General features: G+C 40.3%; 1 protein-coding gene across 1 annotated transcript; it reads left to right on the top strand.

The window, feature by feature from the left end:
• Window positions 1-16,838: 16,838 nt before the first annotated feature.
• LOC107502873 (protein FAM205A-like) lies at window positions 16,839-23,006 on the top strand. Its single transcript, XM_016130545.2, has 4 exons — window positions 16,839-17,030; window positions 17,633-17,678; window positions 18,186-18,246; window positions 19,244-23,006. The coding sequence occupies exons 1-4, from the start codon at window positions 16,887-16,889 to the stop codon at window positions 22,947-22,949; spliced, it is 3,957 nt and encodes a 1,318-aa protein (XP_015986031.2). The 5' UTR covers window positions 16,839-16,886; the 3' UTR covers window positions 22,950-23,006.
• Window positions 23,007-23,577: the final 571 nt, after the last annotated feature.

Raw genomic sequence — 23,577 nt, forward strand, 5'->3', positions numbered from 1 at the left:
AGTTTTTATCATAAGTGGATGCTGGATTTTATCAAACATTTTTTCCGCATCTATGATATGATTATTATCTTTCATTTGTTAATGTAGTGTATCATAATAATTTATTTGCAGATATTGAGCCAACTTTGCATCCCAGGAATAAATCTGACTTGATTATGGTGTATGATCTTTTTAAAGTATTGCTGAATTTGTTTTGCTAATATTTTGTTGAAGACTTTTGCATCTGTGTTCATCAGAAATATTGGTCTATAATTTTTTTTGTAATATCTTTGTCTGGTTTTGGAATCAGGATAATGGTGGCCTCATTAAATGAGATTGGGAGATTTCCCTCTACTTGAATTTTTTTTGGAATAGTTTGAGAAGAATAGGTGTTAATTCTTCCTTTAATGTTTGGTTAAATTCACTTGTGAAGCCATTTGGTCCAGGACTTTTGTTTGTTGGCAGTTTTTTGATTACTGATTTGATTTTGATTTTGTTAATAATAATTGATCAGTTCAGATTTTCTGTTTCTTCTTGATTCAGTCTTGGAAGATTGTATGTTTCTAGGAATGTATCATTTCTTCCATATTGTCCAATTTATTGGTATGTAATTGTTTGTAGTACTCTCTTATAATCCTTTGTATTTCTGTGGATTCCATTGTCACTTCTCTTTCATTTCTGATTTTATTTATTTGAGTCCTCTCTCTTTTTTCTTGATGAGTCTAGTTAAAGGTTTATCAACTTTATCTTTTCAGCTCTTGGTTGCATTGTTCTTTCATTGTATTTTTTAGACCCCTTTTCATTTATTTCCACTCTAATATTTATTATTTCCTTCCTCCTACTCACCTGAGGCTTTGTTTGCTTTTGTTTTTCTAGTTTCTTTAGGTGTAAGGTTACATTGTTTATTTGAGATTTTTTTTGTTTTTTGAGGTAGACATGTATTGCTATGAATTTCCCTTTTAAGACTGCTTTCACTGTGTCCCATAGCTTTGGAGTTCTTGTGTTTTCATTTTCATTTGTCTTAAGATATCTTTTTATTTCTTCCTTGAGCTTGTTGTTAACCCATTCATTATTTGGTGTAGCATGTTATTTAGCCTCCATGTGTTTGTGTATTTTTCAGTTTTATTCTTGTAATTGATTTCTAGTTTCATACCATTGTATGAAACTAGAGAAGATGCTTGATATGATTTCAATCTTCTTAACTTTACTGAGATTTGCTTTATGGCCTAACATGTGGTGTATCTTGGAAAATGCTCTGTGTGCATTGAGAAGAATGTATATTCTGCTGCTTTGAGGTGAAATGTTCTAAAAATATCAGTTAAATACATCTGGTCTAATGTGTCATTTAAGGCTGCTGTTTCCTTGTTGATTTTCTGTCTGATCTATCCATCGATGACAATGGGACTTTAAAGTCCCCTGCTATGACCATATTACTATTGATCTCTCCCTTTATGTTTGTTGATATTTGCTTTATATATTTAGCTGCTCCTACATTGGGTGCCTAAAGAGGTTAATATCCTCTTATCGAATTGATCCCTTAATCATTATTTAATGTTCTTCTTTGTCTCTTATTGTAGCTTTTATGTTGAAGTCTATTTTGCCCAGTATAAGTATTGCTACCACAGCTTTTTTTTTTTTTTCACTTGTTTTTATCTAATATCTTTTCCATCCATTTACTTTTGGTCTGTGCTTCTCTTTTTATCTGAAATGGGTCTCTCACAGGCAGCATATGTGAGGGTCTTGTTTTCTTATCCATTCAGCCACTCTGTCTTTTGGTTGGAGCATAAATCCATTTACATTTAAATTGATTATTGATAAGTATGTTGTTATTGCCATTTCATTATTCATATTTTTATCTCTTCTCTCTTTCCTTCTCCTTCTCCTTCTTCTTCTTCAAAAAGTCCCTTTAATATGTCTCATAATACTGACTTCGTGGTGATGAACTCCTTTAGTTTTTTCTTCTCTGGGAAGGTCTTTATCTGTCCTTTGATTCTGGACAAGAGCTTTGCTGGGTAGAGTAATCTTGGTTATAGGTCCTTGCTTTTCATCACTTTGACTATTTCATGTTAATCCCTTCTGGCCTTTTAAGTTTCTGTTGAAAACTCAGCTGAAAGTCTTATTGGAGCTCCCTTGTAGCTAACTAACTGCCCTTCTCTTGCTTCTTTTAGAATTCTTTCTTGGTCTGTTAATTATGATGTGTCTTGGTGAGGGCCTCTTTGGGTTTATCTTGTTTGGAACACTCTATACTTCCTGGGCTTGTATGTCTATTTCCTTTGCTAAGTTAGGGAAGTTTTCCATCATTATGTATTCAAATAGGTTTTCAATCCCTTGCTCTCTTTCTCTTCTCCTGGTACCCCTGTGACACAAATATTGTTACACTTAACATTGTCCTGGAAGCCCCTTAAACTATCCTTTTTTAAATTCTTTTTTTCTTTTTACTGTTTGATTGGGTCTTTTCCTCTACCTTGTCTTCCAAATTGCTGATTCAATCAATCCTCTAATCTGCCGCTGATTCCATCAAATATATTCATTTCAGTCATTGTACTTTTCATTTCAGACTGTTTAGTAAATCATTTCTATCTCTTTAAGTTCTCACCGAGTTCATCTATTCTTCCCCTAAGTTCATTGAGCATCCTTATAACCAGTGTTTTGAACTCTGTATCTGGTAGATTGCTTGCCTCCATTTCATTTAGTGCTTTTTCTGGAATTTTGTTCAGCTCTTTCATTTGGGACATGTTTCTTTGTGTCCTCATCTTGGCTTCCTCCCTGTGTTTGTTTCTATATAGTAGGTAGAACTGCTACGTCTCCCAGTCTTAGCAAGGTGGTCTTATGTAGTAGGTGTCCTGTGGAACCCAGTGGTGCAGTCTTCTGGTCACCTGAGCTGGGTACTGCAGGGGTGTCCCTTGTGTAGATTGTGTGTCCTCCTGTTGTAGTTGAGTACTGATTGCTGTGGGCATGTCAGTGTGTGGAACTGACCCTCAGGATGTCTGGTTATGAGAGCTGGCTATGACTACGGTAAATGAGTTATTGTGCAGGGGTTCACCCCACAGAGAAGGATTCATTTTAGTGGGGCTCTGGTTTCTGCTGAGTCCATTCTTTGGGTGTGTTGTTTTTGAAGCTAATTTATGGTGCTTTTCTGTGGTTTGAAGCTGGTCGCCAGGTATACTTTTTTCTAGGATCTCTTGGGAAAGGCTCTGGTGCAGGCCATGGTCAGGTGCTGCCTGCGCCTGGCCCAGGGCCACCTGGTAGGTGCTACAAAGTAATCTGTGGTTTGTAGCTGCCTGTGATGGGCTTGGAGGTTCCTGGGAGAAACTATGCTGTGAACCAAAGTCCGTTGCCACTAGTGCTGGGCTTGAGATCACTTAGCAAGTGATACAGGGTATGCCAAGGCCAGCCACTACTTGTTTGGGGTTTGTGGACCTTTGAGAGGTTTGAGGAATGACAGCAGTGTAGGCCAAGCCTGGCCATTTGTGTAGAACTGCCACTGAAAGAGATTCAGACTGGTGTGCTACTTGGGTGGGGTGGAGTCTCAGAGTCACCGGGGTTAGGCAAGAGATGTTAGGTTAACAGAGACTCATATTTGGCACCCACCTGCACCTGCAGGCCGGGGAAGAGGAGGGCTTAACAAAGGAACAATGGCACCTACTAGCATTTCTATCCCAGAAAAAATTGCCCCTCTAGCCCTCACCCTGAAGCCAAATAGTTCAGTTCCTCCCTAAATCTCCCTGGTGCTTTTTGAGCTGCATTCCTTTCACTGGAGCTTAGAGTGTTTATGAGCAAATCTGTGCTTGGGCCCTTAAAGAGGACACCTGGGTCTACAGAAGCCCTCTGTCTCTCACCTGAAATGGGATTCCCCACTGATGTTCACAGCCAGAATTGTGGAGTCTCCTCTTCCCAGCACAAGTGCTCCAAGTTGGGAAGCCGGATGTGGGGCTGAGGCCCCTTGCCCCTCAGGGGACACCTCTGCAGCCAAGATATCTCTCCCAATTCTTCACTGCCACAAATGCGTGTGGGGCCAGCCCGTTTCACATCTCTGCCCCATCTACCGTCTTTACTTGGCTCCTTCTTTATGTCTTTAGTAATAGGAGTTCTGTTCAGCTACTTTTCAGGTGGTCCTCAAGGGTGGTTGTTCTATAATTTAGTAGTAATTTTTATGTGGTCATGGGAGGTGGCAAGCATAGCATTTACTTACTTTGTCATCTTGACCAGAAGCTTTATATGTCTTTTTTATTATAACCGTCCTAGTGGGTGCAAAGTGGTATCCCACTATGGTCTTAATTTGCATTTCTCCGATGACAAATGATATGGAGCATCTTTTCATATGTTTATTAACTATTTGTATATGTTCTTTGAAGAAATGTCTGTTCACGTCCTGTGCCCATTTTGGGGTTGGGTCGTTTATATTTTTGTTGCTGCATTGTAGTTCTTTATATATTCTGGATACTAGAGTTTTATCAGGTATGATCTGCAAGTATTTCCCCCATTCTTTGGATTGCCTTTTCATTCTCTTGATAGTGTCCTCTGATGCACAAAATTTTTATTTTAGATAAAATCAAATCTTTTTTTTTCTTTTTTTTTGTTTACAGTTTCGGTATCTAAAAACAAGGCAATAAAGATTTTTGCCTATGTTTTTTTTCTAAGAGTTTTATAGTTTTAGCTCTTAAATTTAGTTCTTTGACCCATTTGGAGTTAATTTTTTATCTGCTACTAGGTAGGGATCTAAATTCGATCTTTTGTGGATATTTTGCTGTTGTCATAGCACTATTTGTTGAAAAAAAAAACTATTCTTTTTCCCATTGAACTGTTTTGACACTTTTTTCAAAAATCAGATGATTATATACTGTATTTGAAGGTCATTTCTAGATTTTCAATTCTATTCTATTGATACATATGTCTATCCTTATGCCAGTACCATACTGTGTTGATTACTGTAGGTTTGTAGCAAGTTTTAAAAGCGGGAGCAGGAAAGAAAGGTGTAGATGATAGAGGCTCTGTTCATTCGCCTGGCGATCAAATCAAAGTTGTGACAGAAACGAAGAACAACCAAGGAAAAAATCACCTGGGACCCAGAGAAACAAGCCATACAACTAGGGAGAAGTTCAAGAAAATACCCTGCAACAGCAGAAGGTAGGATGGGGCAAGGACATGGGGCTGCCCAGTCCAAGCAGCTGAGTGAGATCGAGGCTGCAGCAGCAGCAGCAGCGGCGGCGGCGGCCAAAGCCTCTTAAAGGGGCCTCATCCACGAGCAGATTTTCACAGTGACAGACCTGCTTGCTCTGAGCGCCAGTGCCGATTCGACTACACGCAGGGGCCACCACGGACTTAGGAGCTTTGCTTATTACATAGAAACAGACACTGGAAAGGCAGCCAAAATGGGAAGACAAAGAAGCAGAAACCATATGAGAGAAGAGAACAGAGATCCAGATATAATGGAGTCAAGCAATCTAACAGATGCAGAGTTCAAAACACTGGTTATAAAGATACTCAATGAACTTTTAGGCAGTGTAGATAAATTCAGAATTTCAAGAAAGAGATTAAAAAACATAAAAATGGAAATGGAAATTATAAAAGAGAACGAGTCTGAAATGAAGAACACATTATCTGAGATGAGAAGTATATTAAATGAAATATAAAAAGGAATAAGCAAAGTAAATAAAGAAGAGGATTCAATGCCCTATCTAGAAAACAGAAAAGCCAAGGACGTTCAATCAGAAAGGCAAGAAAAAAGATGCCAGAACTATCAAAATAATTTAAGGAGGATATAGGACACTATTAAGGCTCCAAATATCCATCTGATCAGTATAACTGAAAAAATTAAGATGTTGAACAGCTGTTTGAAGAAATAATGATGGAAAACTTCCCTAACCTGGTGAAGGAAATGGACATAAAACCCCAGGAAGTTCAGAGAATTCCAAAAATCAGGGATCCAAAGAGGCCCACACCAAGACACATCGCAATTAAAATACCAAAGGTTAAATACAAAGAATATTAAAAGCAACAAGAGAAAAACAAATTATTACCTATAAGGGAACACCCATAATACTGGCAGCTGATTTCTCAGAAGAAACCAAGCAGGACAGAAGGGCTTGGCAAAAAATATTTGACAGGATGAAGACCCAGGATCCACAACCCAGAATAATTTATCCAGCAAAGCTATCATTTAGAGTTGAAGGACAGATAAGGAGCTTCCCAGACAAAAATAAGGTAAAGGAATTTATCACCACCAAGTCAGTATTACAGGAAATGGAGGGACTTCTTTAAGAAGAAAAAAACATGTAACAAAAACAGGAATAAAGAATGGTAATAACTACATTCCTATCAACAAGTACTTCAAATGGAAAAGAATTAAGTGCGTCAACCAAAAAATAGAGTGGCTGTAAGAAAACAAGACCCCTGCATATGAAAAGGAAGGAGATGGAAAAAGATATTGCTTTAATGGACTTAGAAGGTGTTTAAGTCAGACAGAGAAAGATAAACACTTATATATGATTTCACTTATATATCGAATATAAGGAGTAAAAAGAACAAACTAATCAAAAACAGACTCACAAATATAGTGGACAATTTGGTGTCATACGGAGAGGAGGGGAGTTTAGGGGGCTGGGAGAATGAAGTGAAGGGCTAAAGAAGTACAAATTAGTAGCTGATGGATGGTCATGGAGATGGGAAGCACAACATGGGGAATGTGGTTAGTATTAAAACGTTGGCTAGGTGGAGGGTCAGAGGAGGGAGGATGCAATTGGGAGGATTGTTTTATATACTATACAGGTGTCTAACCAATGTACTGTATACTTGAAACTAAATTTAAAAAATAAAAAATAAATAAAAGCAAGAAGTCTTCTATACTACTCTACATACTTTTTTTCAAGATTCTTTTGATTATTTTGGATCCCTTGAATTTCTACATGGGTTTCAGATTAGCTTGTGAATTTCTGTGAAGGAGCCAGCTGGGATTCTTATAGGGATTATGTTTAACATGTAAATCAATTTAGGAAGTATTGTCATTTCAACAATATTGTCTTCCAATCCCTGAACATGGAATATATTTCCATTTATTTTATCTTTTTAAATTTCTTTCAACAATATTCTATAGTTTTTAGAGTATAAATTTTGTACTTTGTTAATTTTACTACTAAGCATTTTATTCTCTTGTATGCTAGTACATATGGAATTTTCTTAATTTCAATTTTGGATTATCAAGGTTAACTCTTTAAAGTTCAGTTGAAGTATATATAAAAACCTTAAGTATACATCTCAATAAATTAGCACAAAGTGAACATATCTAAATATCCACGTCCATGATATTCAAGAAATGGAATGTTACTAGTACCTCAAAAATCCTATTGTATTCCCTCCTAATCCCCTCCACCCTCCCTTTCACCCTAAAGACAACTTCTATTCTGATTTCTAACATCTCTATTTCTGAACTTTATATAGATGGAATCATACGATATGTATCATTTAATCAAGATTTGTGAGATTAATTCATATTATTTCATGTAGGAGTGATTTATTCATTTTTTCATTGTTGTATAGTATTCTATTATATGAATATACCACAATTTATCTAACAAAATTTTTATTGCTTCTAGTTTGAGATCATTTTAAACAATGCTGCTTTGAACATTCAAATACATGTCTTTTGGTGAACATATGTATGCATTTCTCTCAGGTATAAATCTAGGAGTGCAATTGCTGGGCCATAGGGAAATGTGTTCAATAAAGTTTAATAGATCCTGCCAAACAGTTTTCCATAGTAATTGTACCAATTTACACTCCCACCATGTGTTCATAGGAATTTCAATTGCTCCAGAACCTTGGCAACTTTTAAATTTGTCTTGTCTGGTAGGCCTATAGTAGTATCTCATTGTGGTTTTAATTATTTGTAATTTTGTGATTTCTAATGAGGTTAAGAAACTTTTTATTTGTTTAATGGCCACTTAAAGACCTTTTTATGTGAAATGCCTGTTCAAATCTCTTGCCTATTTGTCTACTGGTTTGTCTTCCTTTTTCTTATTGATTTGCAGAACTTCTTTAGATATTCTAAATGCAATCTATTTACTGGCTAAATATTATATATGTATATATAATATTTAAAATTAAAATTATATATAAAAGATTATATATAATCTTTTTCCCTTCTGTGGCTTGCCTTTCCACTCTCTTAATGGTATCCTTTGATTAATAAAAGATCTTGATTTTAATGAAGTCCAATGTATCAGTCTTCATTTATGTTGAGTGCTTTTTGTGTCCTTTTAAAGAGAGATTTCCTGCCCTCAAGGTCCTAAAGATTTTCTCCTATGTTTTATTCTAGAAGCTTTTTGATTTGTTGTGACTACCCTAAAGCAACAGAATGAGCCCCCACCCAAAATTTGGCTCAAATGCCGAGACCCATAATGCCACATAAACACATTAAGAGGTTATGAGAAAGTTTATTACTTACATAATTAAGGTCTCTGGGGAGAGCAGAGCAGTCCTCCAACTCAGGTCCTGAGCAAGCAAAGAAAGGAGACTATCTTGGAATTTTTATTATGGATTTGGTGTTGGGGCCAGGATGAGGATTCCCCTGTGTGGGCAGGGCCTTGTGTGGTTTGAATCTCCTACCAGTACCAAAGGAAAGAGCAACCAGGGTTTCTTATCAGTTTGCCTTGATGTGGAGCACAAGGGGGAAGAGAATGGATTGAAGCTTTACAAAGCCATCAGCAAACATAAAAAAATGAATCAGATTCTTTATTAAATGGTTTTACTTTTGTCATTGAGATATATTGTCCATCTGGAGTTGAATTTTGTTTATAATTTGAAGTAGAAGTTGCTTCATCTTTTTTTAACTTGTGGCTATCCAAATGACCTAGCTGCATTTACTTTAAAAATTCTTCCTTTCTCCACTGTTCTGTAGCACCATATTTGTCATAAATGAAGTGTCTATATATGCATAGTGTTTCTTTATTCTCTATTTTGTTCCATTGTGTCAGTTTGTCTATTCTCCCATTACAGAATTACTGTATCTTGATAATAAGTTTTTTAGTTGAGACATAATTGACATATAATATTGCATTAGTTTTAGGTGTTAGTTTTTGTAAGTTTTGACAACTGGTAAATTATCCTCTTTGTTCTTCAAATTTCTTGGTCATTCTTGGTTCTTTACATTTCTATATACATTTTAGAATCAGATTGTCAATTTTCACCAAAAAAAATATAGATTACCACTGATAGTTTTTTCTGTTGTTTCTTTTATTTTCCATTTACAGTTGACATACAATATTATGTTAGTTTCAGGTATCCAATATAACTGCTGATATTTAGATTGAGATTTTATTAAAACTATATATCAGTTTAAGAGAAAATAACATCTTTATAATATTGAGCCTTCCAAAATATGAACACAGTATAGTTCTCACTTATTTGAGTCTTCTTTAATTTTTCTGAATAATGTTTTTATGAGTTATACATGGAGCTCCTGCACAACTTTTGTTAGATTTATTCCTGGTTATTTGATTATTTTTGATGATTTTATGTATCATAGATAGGTGCTCAGTAACTGCTTTCTGATGTGGAGAAGAATCACTACTTTTCTCCAAAGCAGTGGTTTTCAACCTTGATGATTTGTTACTAAATAATACCATGTCAAAATCTCAGAATGTTTTACCCAATGAAAAATAAAAACAATTTAAGTTTATCTCTATAATATGCCACTTTTACTCACTTCCATTCAGAGATGCTTTGCATACATGTTGGAAATTATGCACTGGAATAAAATGAACATTTGAATATCATTTATTGAATGAATCAGGGAAGAGGATAAGGTCATCCTCTACATTGCACTCTAAAAGTTTGTTTTTATTTATGTTCCAAGCAGCAGCATATAAGAAAGCCTCTTTCTCACATCTTTCCTAATGTATTTAAAAATGAAGGGTTTTTTTTTTTTGTCAATCCAAGAGATTAAAATAATAACTTATTTTAATTTACATTTTCTTATTATGAGTAAAGTTGATCAGTTTCAAGATGATGAATAAATAGGCTTCTTCTTAAAAAATCACCTTAAAACAAGAAAAATAAGAATTAAAACTGCATCTTAGATGTAACTAGAAAACAGTCATAACCTGTAACTACGGTACATAAAAATGAAAAGTAGTTAGAAGGAATGTAAGTGCTCTGGCTCAGAAAATGTCAAACTCAGGAAGTTTGAGTTTTCCTTTAAGGATTTACTGGTGCCATAAAATGTGTGAGCACTGTCCGTTCTTCTCCATCATCCTCTTATGTTGATGTTTTATCCTCTGACATATCATCTCAGGATCATAAGATAACTGCTCTAAATGTAAGCATTATGTCCATATTTCTTATTCAAAGACAGAAAGCAAGGGGTCAAAAGCCAAGTAGCTATAAGCAAGTTTTCATATCCTTGTCTCTTTCAACAGAAATTTCCCAGAAACCATCCAGTAAATTTCTACATATATCTTATTAGACTGAACTGAGTCCACATGTCCATCCTTAGAGGCAAAATAGTCTAGAAACTGGGAGTCTGGCCTAGGGGATCAATCATTTTGATGTATATTGTTGATTAATAAACTACCCCCAAAGCGAGTGGCTTAAAAGACAATTACAATATTTTATTATTCTCTCTCATTGTTTGTGTGATTGACTGTGGTCAGCTAGACAGTCTTGTTTGGTATCTGTCCATAGTTGCAGTTAGACAATGCTGGTGCTGGAAACATCAGGAGACTTACTCATCCACATACCTGGTGCCTGGGTTGAGAAGATAATCAGCCGAGCCTGAGGCAACTGGGCTCCTTAGACATCTCTCCCTATTTCTGTGTAGTTTCTCCTCATGGTCTTCTGGATTTTCTACTTGGCTACTCAGGGATTCAAAGGCACATGAGAAAAGGAGGTAGAAATCATATTGTTTTTTATGACATAACCTCAGAAGTCACACAGTACTTACTCCATCTTCTGTTCGTCAACTTAATCACAAAAGCCTGACCAGTTTCTTGAGGAAAAGAAACAGACTCCATCTGTTGATGGAGTAAAAAATTTCAGGAAAAGCATGACAAGCTGAAAATATTGCTGTGTCCATTTTTAGAAAATATAATATCCATCAATTGGCTTTTACCAATCATGATTCATCCTGAGGAATTGGGAATTTTTCAGCCCTGAATAAAAATTAGGGTTCATCATACATTGCTGGTGGGAATGTAAACTGTTATAGCTACGGTTGAAAAGAGTTTAGTGGTTCCTCGAAAAGTTAAACATAGAATTACCATATGACCTAGCAATTCCAATCCTGTGTAGATACTCAAGAGAATTGAAAACATGTGTTCAAACAAAACCTTGCACAGGAATGTTCATAGTAGCATTACTCATAATAGTCCCCGAATGGAAACAACCCAAATGACCAGCAACTGATGAATGGATATATCCATTCATAATAAGTGTGGTCTACCTATACAGTGGAATATTATTCAGCCAGAAAAATAAGTGAAATACTGATCATTCTACAACAGGAATGAATCTTGAAAACATGCTAAGTGAAAGAGGCCAAACACAAAAAAAGCCACATATTGTATGACTCCATTCATATTAATTGTTCAGAATAGGAAATTCCATAGACATAGAAAGCATATTAGTTAATGCCAAGGACTGAGAACAGGATGGAATGGGAATTGATTGCTTAATGAGTACAGGGTTTATCTTAGAGGTGATGAAAATGTTCTGGAATTTGTGGTGATAGTGGCAAAACATTTTGAATATACTAAAAGCCACTGAATTATACATTTTTAAGTGGTTAAATGATAAATTTGTTATGTAAATTTTACGTCGATTTTTTTAAAATTAAGATTGGCTAGAAAGAAGTGAGAGAACTCACCACTTGACAGCCAATTGTTTGTTTCATAAGGAAGAGAAACCTTATTGGTCTGGAAAAGTCTTTATTTCTCTCCCATTTCTGAAAAAAAAAATTTCCGTGGCCTAGAATTCTAGGTTGACATTTTTTTCTAGTACTTTGAAGATGTCACTTCACTGTCTTCTAACTTACATAGTTTTTGGTCTGCCATATTATTACCCTTGTTCTTCTTTATGTGATGTTTATTTTTCCTCAAGCTGCCTTTGAGATCTTCTCTTTGTCTCTGAAATGTCTCAGCAGTTCAAATACAATATGTCTAGATGTGTTTTTAAATGTTTATCTTGCTTAGTATTCTCTGATCTTAGATTTGTGGTTGGTATCTGTCATTAATTTTGAAAATTTCTTTACCATTACTTCTTCAAATATTTCTTCTGTCTCATTCTCTCTCTCTTCTCCTTCTGGGATGCTGGTTGCACATATGTGAGACTCATATTGACCTACAGCTCTTGGATGCTCTGTTCTGTTGTTGGGGGGTGGTTCCCACTTTTTACTTTGTGTTTTCATTTGGATAATTTCTATTGAGTTATCTTTAGATTTACTGATACTTTCCTCCTTTTTGTCAAGATTACTGATGAGTCAGACAAAAGAAATCTTTACCTATGTTACCATGTTTTCCAATTTTAGCATTTCCATTTCATTCTTTCTTAGAGTTTCCATGTCTCTGCTGAAATTACTCATCTGATCATGGAGGCTATCTACCTTTTGTACTAGATCCTTTAACATATTAATCATACTTTCTTTAATTTCCCCATCTGATAATTCCAATATCTGTATCATATCTGTTAATTGCTTTGCCTCTTAATAGTGTGTCATTTTTTTCTTCCTTCTTTGCATGCCTTGTAATAATATTTTGTTGAAAACTGGACATTTATTGTTAGTAAATACTGAGGTAAATAGTTTTTACACCTGGAAATGCGCAATCATTTCCCTCTGCTAGGACTCTAAAGTGAAGAGATTGAGTCTATCTACTCAGGGGGGTGACCTGCTTTTAGGTGTTGTTATGCTATGAATACTGTCAGTGCACAATAGGCTTCAAGTTTCTCAAACATGTGTTTATGGTTGAGGCTGGTTTTAGAGGGTTTTATCAATATTTGCTCCACCCTCAGCTTTACATCTTCCCCTTGTGCCTGCTCCTCAGAAAGCGTCTCCCTCCATGCTCTTGATGCTATTTCATCAGTAGACCACTGCTACTTGTTACCCAGTACACATTAGCCTGCTTGGTGATTGTGAGGGGTGGGGTTCAGCATCAGTTTTAGATAGGCATTTTACCCCTGGGTTTTAGGGGTAAGGCCTTCTCCATGACCCTACCAGACCCTCTGCTGGAAAATTCCTAACAGCTTGGGCCCCACAGGGGTAGAGGGTTTTCTTTTCCCTTACTCCAGCTGCAGTGGGTCTTCACCAATACGTGATTTACTGCCCAATGACAGAATTCACTGCCTAATGACAGGATTTATGGCCCTTTGCTAGCAGCTTAAGGCTTCTGTTCCATAGGGAAGATAGGGGAGAAAGATCTGAATAGGGCTTGATGCCTCCCTGCACCCCACAGTGGCTGATATTTCTTCCCCTAGACTGTACCGCAAAGGAAACTCTCAGGATTCACAAGCTGCCCCCAGTCTTTCTTGTGAACACACAGTAGGATTGATGGAGAAGAGCCTGCAAGTGAGTGTGAATTGCCCTTGTACTTGTTTGTGGCTCCAAGTTTCTGTATTCTCATGCTGGCCTACCTTTGCCTTTAGCAGTTCCATAAAACTTACAGCTCAATTCTTACCAGCTTGATGGTGTCCAGGAGGGAAGTCAGCCCAAGCAAGCAAGTGCACCTGTGCATTATCTTCTTGGAGGTGCCTGTCTTGCCTTAGATTAATTAGGTTGCCTAGGAACATCAGGTCTCTGATAAATTCAAAAAAGTTGTGAATTTGCAGATCATCTTGTCATTTCTTCTGTTGTAATAATGAAAACAATGCTATTTCCAGCTTTTCTTTGTCCTAACCAGAATCCAAGAGCCCCTAAGAGACCTTATTTTGTAGTTAAATCTGTTACATGTATTTAAATGCAATTCTTAACTAATTATAGGCACCAACTTCACTCTTTACTCAGAAATAAATTCTAAATGGAGCAAAGGTATAATCATAAAATATGAAACCAAGGGCACCCGAAGAATTGAGAACTTATTAATAACTTCAGAGAAGTAAAAACCTTTCTAACTTTTCTTAAATCACAGAAGCCATAAAATAAAAGACTAATAATAAGACTGAAAAATTCAACTACATAAAATGCAAAATTTTCTATATGGCAAAAAATCACCATAAACACCAAATAAATTGGTAAAACAAATACTTGTAATATATATACAAAAGGTTATTTTCCTTAATATTAAAAAGCACTTACAAATCAATAAGTAAAAGATCAATAATATATGAGCAAAGAATAGGAACAGATATTTAATAACAAAGGAAATTAATACACAGAAAGGTGATTAGTTTACCTTGAAACAAATTTATAAATATACAAGATACAATATATCACTTATCAGGTTGATAAAGATAAAAAATTTGATGATATTGAATCAACAAGTATAGGAAGAGAGGGACACTTACATAGCTTTGGTGAGAGTACAAATTCATACAATAGGTGGGGCAATTTGGCAATGTCAACAATTAAGATATTCACACCCTTCTATCCATCCATTCAACTCATATACACCCATACCTCTGTTCATCCATCAATTAACTCATATACACTCATACCTCTATTCTAGAACTTACATATGTGAGGTTTGTGTCAGCATTATTATTCAGGGAAAATAACTGTACATAACTAACTATCCATGAATATGAGATTGAAGATAAATTACATTGGAGTTCTATCAAATAAGAATGTATAGCCATCAAAGGAAATTATAAATGCAAGATATATTCATGTAATTAAATAAAATAAAAAAGAGGGAAAACAGTATCTATCATATCTTCCCATTTGCAAAGAAAAATCAGTTTATTTATGCTTCCTATGCTAAATTAATTCTAAAAGATACATGGAGGGGAATGGGGGAGACAAGAGTAGAAAAGACACATAGTACATACCTTCTTTTGCATTTTGAAATTTTTTACCAGGCATATGTATGCCTAATTTTTACAAAGACAATTTCAGTGATTAAAATCAATTAGGCCCCTCATCAAAAGGCCTTACCTCTGCACCTTTACTCTTTCCCCACTAGTCCTCCCAATCGACCCACCTTAACATTTGCTAAAAGTAGACTGTGTTCCTTACCGCCAAATGCGCTCATTGGCCCATTCCTCTGTGTTCTGCATGTTGGTTTCTCTACCACCTGGAACATGCTCCTTCACTCCACAGCCTATATTTTTAGACCCAATTCCAATGTCACTCTACCCAGGAGCTCGCTCTGGCCATTTTCATCCTCCCTATGCTTTCTCTTCTCTAAAATGGGATGTTTGTGACCTGGGCTTCATAAATGAGTATATTATACTATTCATTCTAGATTGTTGGCTCTTGCTTCATGTGAATTAGTCTTACCTTGGAAACCGATAGTTAAGTGCTTTAAGAGCAGGATGGCAACATGACTCGAATATTTTTGTACCCTTGACACTGCCCAGCTTCGGGATGAGCACAGATTGAGGGCTCACCATGCCAGCTGAGTGTAGGCCTAGATACTCGAGGACAGACCCAAATAACATCTTAAGAGATTTTGAGCCTAAGGATTTAGGCTGTTAGACCACTATCACCAGAGTAAAACTCTCTCAAGGAAATTCAGAGATCCTAGGATATTGAAGTCATATCACAATATCCACAGAGGCTAAGCAAATAACAAAATGTCTAAATCAACAGTCAAGGTATAGGCACGATAGATCCTGGGGATGATTGAAAAAAAAACGTCCTGCCTAAAAGTTACCAAAATCAGGTTTTAAAAATAAAAACTCCATAAAGAGCATATATCCAGAGAAGATATGTAGGTGACCCTGAATTAGAAGTTGACAAATCTCTATAGGAAGTCATTTCCCTGAGCAAGCAGAATGCTGTTAGATGGGTAGAGGCAGCTCTACAACACGAAAACTTTGGATAGTGCTCCAGAAGTGAGCCAAATTCATGTGACTCCATGAAAAGCAATGTTTAAAATCTCTTCCCACCACATACAATGGAGGCTTTCCTTCTCCCACATGTTTTCCCCCTCTTTGATTCCCCGCCCACCACTTCCACACCTGACCAACGGATGTTGCCATTTCCTCTTAAGAACTGGATCTCTGAAGGCGTCTCCACCCACACACTGGGCCTGGCACGTGAGGGGCATGGTCCGTGGTTCCACCTGGGGCACAGACCCAGGACCTTCTGCATGCAAAGCAGACGTTCTAACCCCTTCCTCCACATATTTAAATGTAAAGATACTACCACTTTGGCATCTCCCCACCACATCAACCATGATCCCCTTCACACTCTTCTGATTTCCAATCACCATTGCCCATAACGTCAAAGCTCTCCATTTCCCAGCTACAACAAGACTCTGCTTGTGTGTGCCTTTCAGATACATTTCCAGTACAGGTGGAAGAGTTGGTAGAGAGTCCTTCAATCCTCTTCCTCAAAAGGCACCCTGTGTTCCGAAACACTCTATTTTCTGGGGATGAGTGACCAGACAGTTGTCATGAAAGAGACAGCCAAGCCATCAGGCTGGTGTAGGGTATGGAGAGTGAAGACAAAGCGAGAGCATAGACACTGCCTGTGAGTGGGCACCTTTAGTCTTTGGCTCTGTAACCCTCACAGACAACCAGACATCCTCACCTACAGACGGAATCGCCACATAAGCTTCCCTAAGACAGATCAAAGTCTCTGACACTGCACGCACCTTGTGAAACAGAAGGGCTTTGTGATGCAATCTAATGGCCTGGTTCCATGGTCTGTGAGGTGGACCTGGCAAGGCACAGTGGTTGGCAGCAATTAAGCACCAGGATCCTGAACGGCTAAATATGGGAATGGCTGGTCTCCTCATGCTAATGAGATTTAGACCATGTTGAGCCCTATTTTTATTCTATGGAATGTTGGATACTTCTTATATAACTATGGCACCATCTTCATTATTATCCTAATTATCTGGCAAGCAAAAAGGAGTTACGATGGATTTAGGTTGGAACCTAAAACGAGCTGCTGCCGGGTAGGGAAACATTAACACCATGATTGAACTAATTAAGCCTCATACAAATTTTGTAAGACCTAAGAGCCTCTCTTTTTACCCTCCCTGCCAATTTTTAGTACATTGACTGTACATCCAGTCAGAGCCTAGAAATGATTTCTTACCAGCCCATCCCTGTCATGTATTCTAATTGAAAAATTAAGGGTGTCTCTATCTACCTTGGGCTGAGACTTAGATGAAATGGAATCTACCTCACTGGATCTCAGAAGATATCTCCCAATATGGGGGATTCTTCTGGTTGGTGGACTTAGTAGGCAAAAGGCGTTGGGCTCTTAGGATTAATCACCATTTAATCTATCCCGCTATCCCTCCTGTGTCATGATAAGCGCTCTCAAATACTTGTCCCGGGAAAGGGGACAGAATATGGAGAGCCTAGAAGTGAGAAATAAGTAGAAAAATTAAATGATGGGATGAAAAAGGTGGAATAGGGGAAGCAAATATAGGTAAGTGCATAAAAGAGAGACATATATAGAAAAAAATAAGAATGTGTATTAGTTTTCTTTCATTTTGGACATGAACAAGAAATGGTGACCCAGATTCACACTCAACTTTTTTCTCTTTAGCGCCACCGGAGAGTCAAACAATGGGCTAGAAATGCAAAAACAAAAGGTAAAATCGCAGTCCTTTCTCCGACTTCCATCCATCACGAGTGAGATTACCATAGATCCAGCCCCTCTTTGACGCCCAGTGTCAGGAGCCAGGTGCTCTAATCACCAAACGCTCCCATTCCACAAGTTAACAAATTCTCCCAGAAGATTTCTTTGAGTGGGAAATCTAAGCCTGGGAATGTTCCAAAATTCTCCACTTTACCCCAGGGAATAGAATGAGAAAGAAGGGCAGATGTCATCTACTAGTTTTATGACCCTGTGGATATTACTTCATCTATGTCTTTTATCCATGAAATGGGCATCTGAAGATCCTGCCTCAGTCACAGTATGGTCTAAAAGAATTAGCTCAGGGACAATACATGGTAACTGGTTAAGTCATACCCAGACATGCCTTAGAGCATCGAGTATTGGGGTTTTCAGTCTCCTCTCATCGAAAGCCCTTCAGCTGCCTATAGGATATCTGTGAAGCCTCTCCTGTTCCACATAACACTGTCTCCTGGTTTCTCAGCTAGGAGACTTTCCTGGAAAGAAGCTGAGAAGCCATGGGAGCTGCTCTCTATCATGAAAAGGTGATCTCTTGCTCTTCCTAGTCTCCCGACTCCAACCTGGCCTGTGATGATTTCTGTGCTTGACCTGGGGCAGGGATGAGGAGAGGGAATATAGCTGGGAGGGAGCCAGACACAGCAGAGGCTGGAGCACTGGTTGAGAGGGTGCCAGGACAGAGGGGAGTTCAGATGTCTCAGGAGGGAGGAGTCTCCCAGTTCTGCTCTAAGCTAGGCTCACAGTGCTCCTGCAGTTCAGGATTTGACTACTGCATAATTCATTAAACACTCTCTATGGGTTTGCACTCAGCCACAAGACAAGTTATGCAGGCAGGAGAATGGATAAATACGTGCATTAAAAAGTCACCATTGTCATAGTCTCTCTATAGCCACACCCTTTCAAAGACAGGCCCTGAACCCTGTTGACATTACCTCCGCTTGTTCTGTCTTCAGAGAGGCCAGTTTCTGGGACAGCCCTCAGCCAGGAGCATATCCTCTTCTTAAAAACTCTAGAGAATGGGATTGTCTCCCAAGATATGCTATATACTCTTCATAGACCCAAGAAAGCAGAGTTCCCACACGGACCTCACTTTCCAGTTTGGAAACACTACCTACCAGACTACAGCCTTCTTAGCCCCAAATGAGCTAGACTCCAGGTTCAACCTGGTGATGACCCCGGTGATGCCCCATCGGCCAGCCATTGGCTCGCTATCCTTGTTCTCATCTCCTGGTTTAGGTTCTCGACATAGGACAACACAGGACTCACACTACCTTGCAGTCTCCAATGGCCCTGTGCTCCCATGGATTGTCTGAAACCTTGCCCAACAAGGCCCTACCTTCAGCCCAGCCCACCACAAATTGCCAAATGGCATTTTTCTAGAAAAAAAGCAGAGAAGTAAACACCTAGGAGATGCAGATGCCAGGGCTTACAGGTCTAGGGGAGAGCAGGGCCATCTCCAGGAAACACACTTCCAAAGGGCATTTGTCATTCCATCATTAACTGTTGCCATGTTTCCTCTCCCAGCCAGGACTGGCTTCCTCAGGAGGGAAGTGTGCGGAATCTCCTTTGTGCAGACACCTGCTGCCAAATCTGCAATGCCATGACTCTGGAAATCAAGCATTTGCTGCTGGGTGTGAATACCCTGATCTCTCCCACGTCACTTGGGCAATCACAGGGTACTTTGTCTTTTGAGCAGAGTTCAGAGCATCATTCCATGTACTCCCAAGGGATTTCACGTCCAAATGCAACCCCCACAGTGACACAATGCAATGCTCAAAAATCGTTAACCAAGACAGCTGCTCATTCAGCTGGTTCATTCAGGAACCAAGATTATAGGGCTGAACACCTCCAACTAGGACAGGCATTACAAGAGCCAGAGATGCCCAGGGGCCCAGAGACTACGTCTTCTTCAGGGTTGGAGGGAACTAGGATTCCAGTGAACCAGCAGGAGCTGTTGCAGCACAACCTCAACCTTCTCTATGGGAACCAAGGTCAGCAGCCCTTAAATTCCCAGGTCTCTCTGCTGACCCAGAACCAAGAAACCACTACCTCGACACAACCTATGGCCCTGCCTGTGGTTGCTGTCATCCCTGCCCACGTGTCATTCCTCAGTCCTGAAGTTCTGAGGCTTCTTGAGTTACATGTAAAAAAATGGATGCATTTCCAGAGGTGGGGGCTGCCCAGACGTGTGGAAGAGTCCCTGAGGCAGCTTATGCCAAACTCGCCATTGTTGTATCAACCTGTAAATAACCAGTCAGTTTCTTTCATCCAGAATAATACTTCTGAGTTACCTGTAAACAAACTTGGGACCATTTCCTACCAGACTTGGGGATCATGTATGGCTGGCCAGGCTACCCAGGCATTCTGGGTCTCTGAATGGTCCACTATGGACCAAATACAAACACACTACTACCAGCAAACCCCAAACCATGTGGCTCTAGCCTTGCCCTCTCCAGCCCTTAAAGACTTAAGTGGCCTCTATCCACATTCTGGGCAACAGGCTAATGACTCAGTGCGCCATTTGCAGCAGAAATACAGCCAGCTGTTCTGTGGACTCCCTTCTCTGCACAGTGAGTCCCTCGTTGACACTCCCTTGGGCCCTCAAGGCCTCTCCAGCAATGGGAGCATGTCCAAGCTCCCCTTGAAGGACCCTTTTCTCTTCAAGGAGCTCTCTTTCCTCCCTCTGCTGCCTAAAACTCCACCTCAGTCAGCCTCCCCCTCTTCCCAATCCTCCCCAAATTGGGTCACTCCGTCTGATGAGCAAGGAGCTCAGATCAAGGTCCCATTTCTGACTCTGGCCGAGTGTGAAGCCTTGGAATGGCACCTGCTACAGAGGCAGCTCCAGCTTCAGTGGGGTTTGCCAGCTGTTTTTCAGAGATCTCAGCACACCCATAGCCCCGTGCAGTATGAGCCTTGTGACGAATCCCAGTCTCTTGAGACTGCGAAAACTTCCTGGCCAGGAAGGCCCATCTCTGTCCTCACAAGGGAACTACTCTTCTTCCCGGAGCATGCCCGGAGGCTGCTGGAATTCCACCTCCAGAGGCAGTTGATTCACCATCGCTGGGGCCTGCCCCACAAAAGCCAGCAGTCCTTCCAGTTGCTCCTGTCCCGTGCTCACCAGCAGACTCTGCCCTGGAGCGGTACAGCCCTAGCCAATGTGAGTGCTGCCCAATCCTCAGCCCTAGAAGCCCCTGGTGCTGGTGACCCTTTCTCGGCCTTTGAGGACACAGTGTCAGTCACCATGCCGTGCTCGTTTGCCCAGGCCAAGGCAAAACTACAGAACCACATCACCTCCAAGTGTGGACAGATCCACAAGGGCAAGGTCCCTGCCCATGTTTATAGGTCTTGGGCATGCATAATTCCTGGGGGTCTAGAAGAGGCTCCCCCGACCTGCATCCCAGAAAGCAAAACCCTGGAGCTACAGGCGGCAACCGACCCTGACCAACAACAGAAAGTTATGCCATTGATGCCACCAGACCTCGGTCCCCAGCAACAGGCCTCACCAGATGCTGTCATTGAACATCCTAAGCTGCCCCAAGCCCTGTCCAAGGAAGCTATCGAGAAACTGGAGACAACTTTACGGCACAAGTATCTGGCCTTCTTGTCAGGGCTCCCTGCTCTTTATTATGTGGCTCTCTCCAAGGCCATGGCCCTGGCAACCACTACCCAACCTATAATCACAGAGGTAGTGCCTGAGCCTGTCAAGATCCTAACAGAACCTCTGACTCAGATGATCTCATCTGAAGAGCAGTGCCTAAGTCCTGAGCCGTGCTTGCAAGATGCCGACGAGGCTTGTGCTGACACTGCAGATGAGTCCCAGGCTGAAGTGCAGGTAGAGGAAATGACCAAGATGGAGCCTTCGAAAAGCCAGACAGAGCCTGCTAGCCCCTACTCACTTAAGAAAGCTATCTTGGCCAAATTAAATTTCCACCTGAGAAAGAAGATCCTGGAGATACAATGGGGAATTCCTGTAAAGGCAAGGGAGTCCAGGGAACAAACCGTAGCAATCCCAGAGAACACATCCACACAGGAGTCTCATGAGAGTCCGAACAACCAAGAGAAAACATTGCTCCAGGAGCTCCCCATCCCACCAGACACCTCTCTCGCCCCAGATCCAGAATGGCTCCATCTTAAACAACAGCTGACCATTGAGTTAAAGGCAGTGCAACAAAACCAGAAGCAACCTAGTTCCAGAGCAGCATCCAATGGTGCTGCTCACTGGTCCTCCAATATCTCACAACCCAGTGGGGACACGACAGAGGCCCAAGTGTATTGCATTCAGCTGGAGGAGGCCAGGAGCACTGAGTCCCACAGCCCTGGCAAGAGCGAGGGCTCAGCCCAAGTCCCCACACTGACAGAAAAGGAAGAGGACCCAGGAAAACTTAAGTCAGTAGGGAACCTTGGAGAAGGAGATGCAGGGTTTGTGCTTTCCTCAACAAAAGAAGAAAGCTACCCTACTGAAGTTCAGAGGCCAGAAGGGCTGCTTCTGAGCAGGAAACCTCATAACCCCAGGCGACGAAAACACATCTTTCATCTTGGTGCTCCCTGTCAACATAGTCTCCAGTATTGTTCTCAGCTTCAGCTCCCAGAGCTACCTCCAGGAGGAAAGGAATCTGAGGAGAATGACTTACAAGATAGTCAAACTAGTCTCAGTGGCATCCTCAGACCAGTCAAGGTTCCTGAGAATGCCCAGCCTGTGGAGCCACAAGCATCACAGAGTCAGCCTTTCCTGGCTCATCTCATCTATCATAAGCCATTGCAGGGCCAAACTTTGCAAGGGCAGGTTTTACAGAGGCAGCCGATGCCAGCTCGTACTCATAAGAGGCCCAGCCTTCCAGATTCGAGCTTGAAAAATAAAATGAAAATCTTTCTGCAATGTATTAATGTCAAGACAAAAGGCAAAGCACACAAGGAATCCATGTTCTTGACAGCCGAGAAAGTGGTCAATACCAGAAAAGAAAATGTAGAAAAGAGGCTAGCTACAGCCAAAAGTCCCATGGGGCGAACTAAGGCAGAGAAGACAAGAGATGACCCCAAGGCCCAGTCTTCCCCCACTGAGAAGCAGATGGGCCTGGCCTTCTCAGATGGGCCCCATTCCCCAGGCAGTAAGCTCCGGCACCGCTCTCTCTCCCATCAATTCCACTTTGCCTCAGTGTTGGGCCACCACCGCCACTGCCCTCGGCACTGTCCTCGAGTGGCTTGTGCCACTCATCCAGGAAATCCACCCTAAATTTCAACGCTCACCTCAGAGGGAAACGTTGGTGTGTTCAAGAAGATTCAGCACAATCAAAAGACTTTGTAGGCCCCCTAGCCTCTGCATCCCTTGAAGAGGGCTGCTACTGTTATTTTCATTAATGTGCAGGGGTGTAGGAACGCAACCCAAAATACAATCTATATCTCTAAGCAGAGTTGTCTGTCTGCTCCTTCTCTGCACCGTGGTGTGTTAAGGGAAGGCAAGAGGGAAGTTAAAATGTCATTCCTATCTAGGGAAGGAACTTTAACCCACCCTTAAGGCTGGTCAGCATTCCACACAGCTCCTCCAAGTCCTCCCCTGAACAGTGGATAAAGGGACTTAAGCAGAGAAGGATGGACTTTGTCTAAGGTCAGTTGAAGGTAAAAGTCAGACTTGAATTCTATCATGGCTTCCCAAGGTGTCCTTGGGACCAGAGGAGCAATGGGGACATGAGGATAGCATTGACAAGGAAGAATGGCCAGGTATCCCACAGGCAAAATTCCTTGATGACTTCTGTACACAGCCACATCCAGAGAGGAGCCTTTTAGAGGAGTGCCATAGAGCTCCAGCCTTGAGGAGGTACATTGTATTTATCAAAAGCACATAAATAGTGTGATAGAATGTC

The sequence above is a fragment of the Rousettus aegyptiacus genome, unplaced genomic scaffold, assembly GCF_014176215.1.
Source record: "Rousettus aegyptiacus isolate mRouAeg1 unplaced genomic scaffold, mRouAeg1.p scaffold_m13_p_3, whole genome shotgun sequence".
NCBI classification, from domain to species: Eukaryota; Metazoa; Chordata; class Mammalia; order Chiroptera; family Pteropodidae; genus Rousettus; species Rousettus aegyptiacus.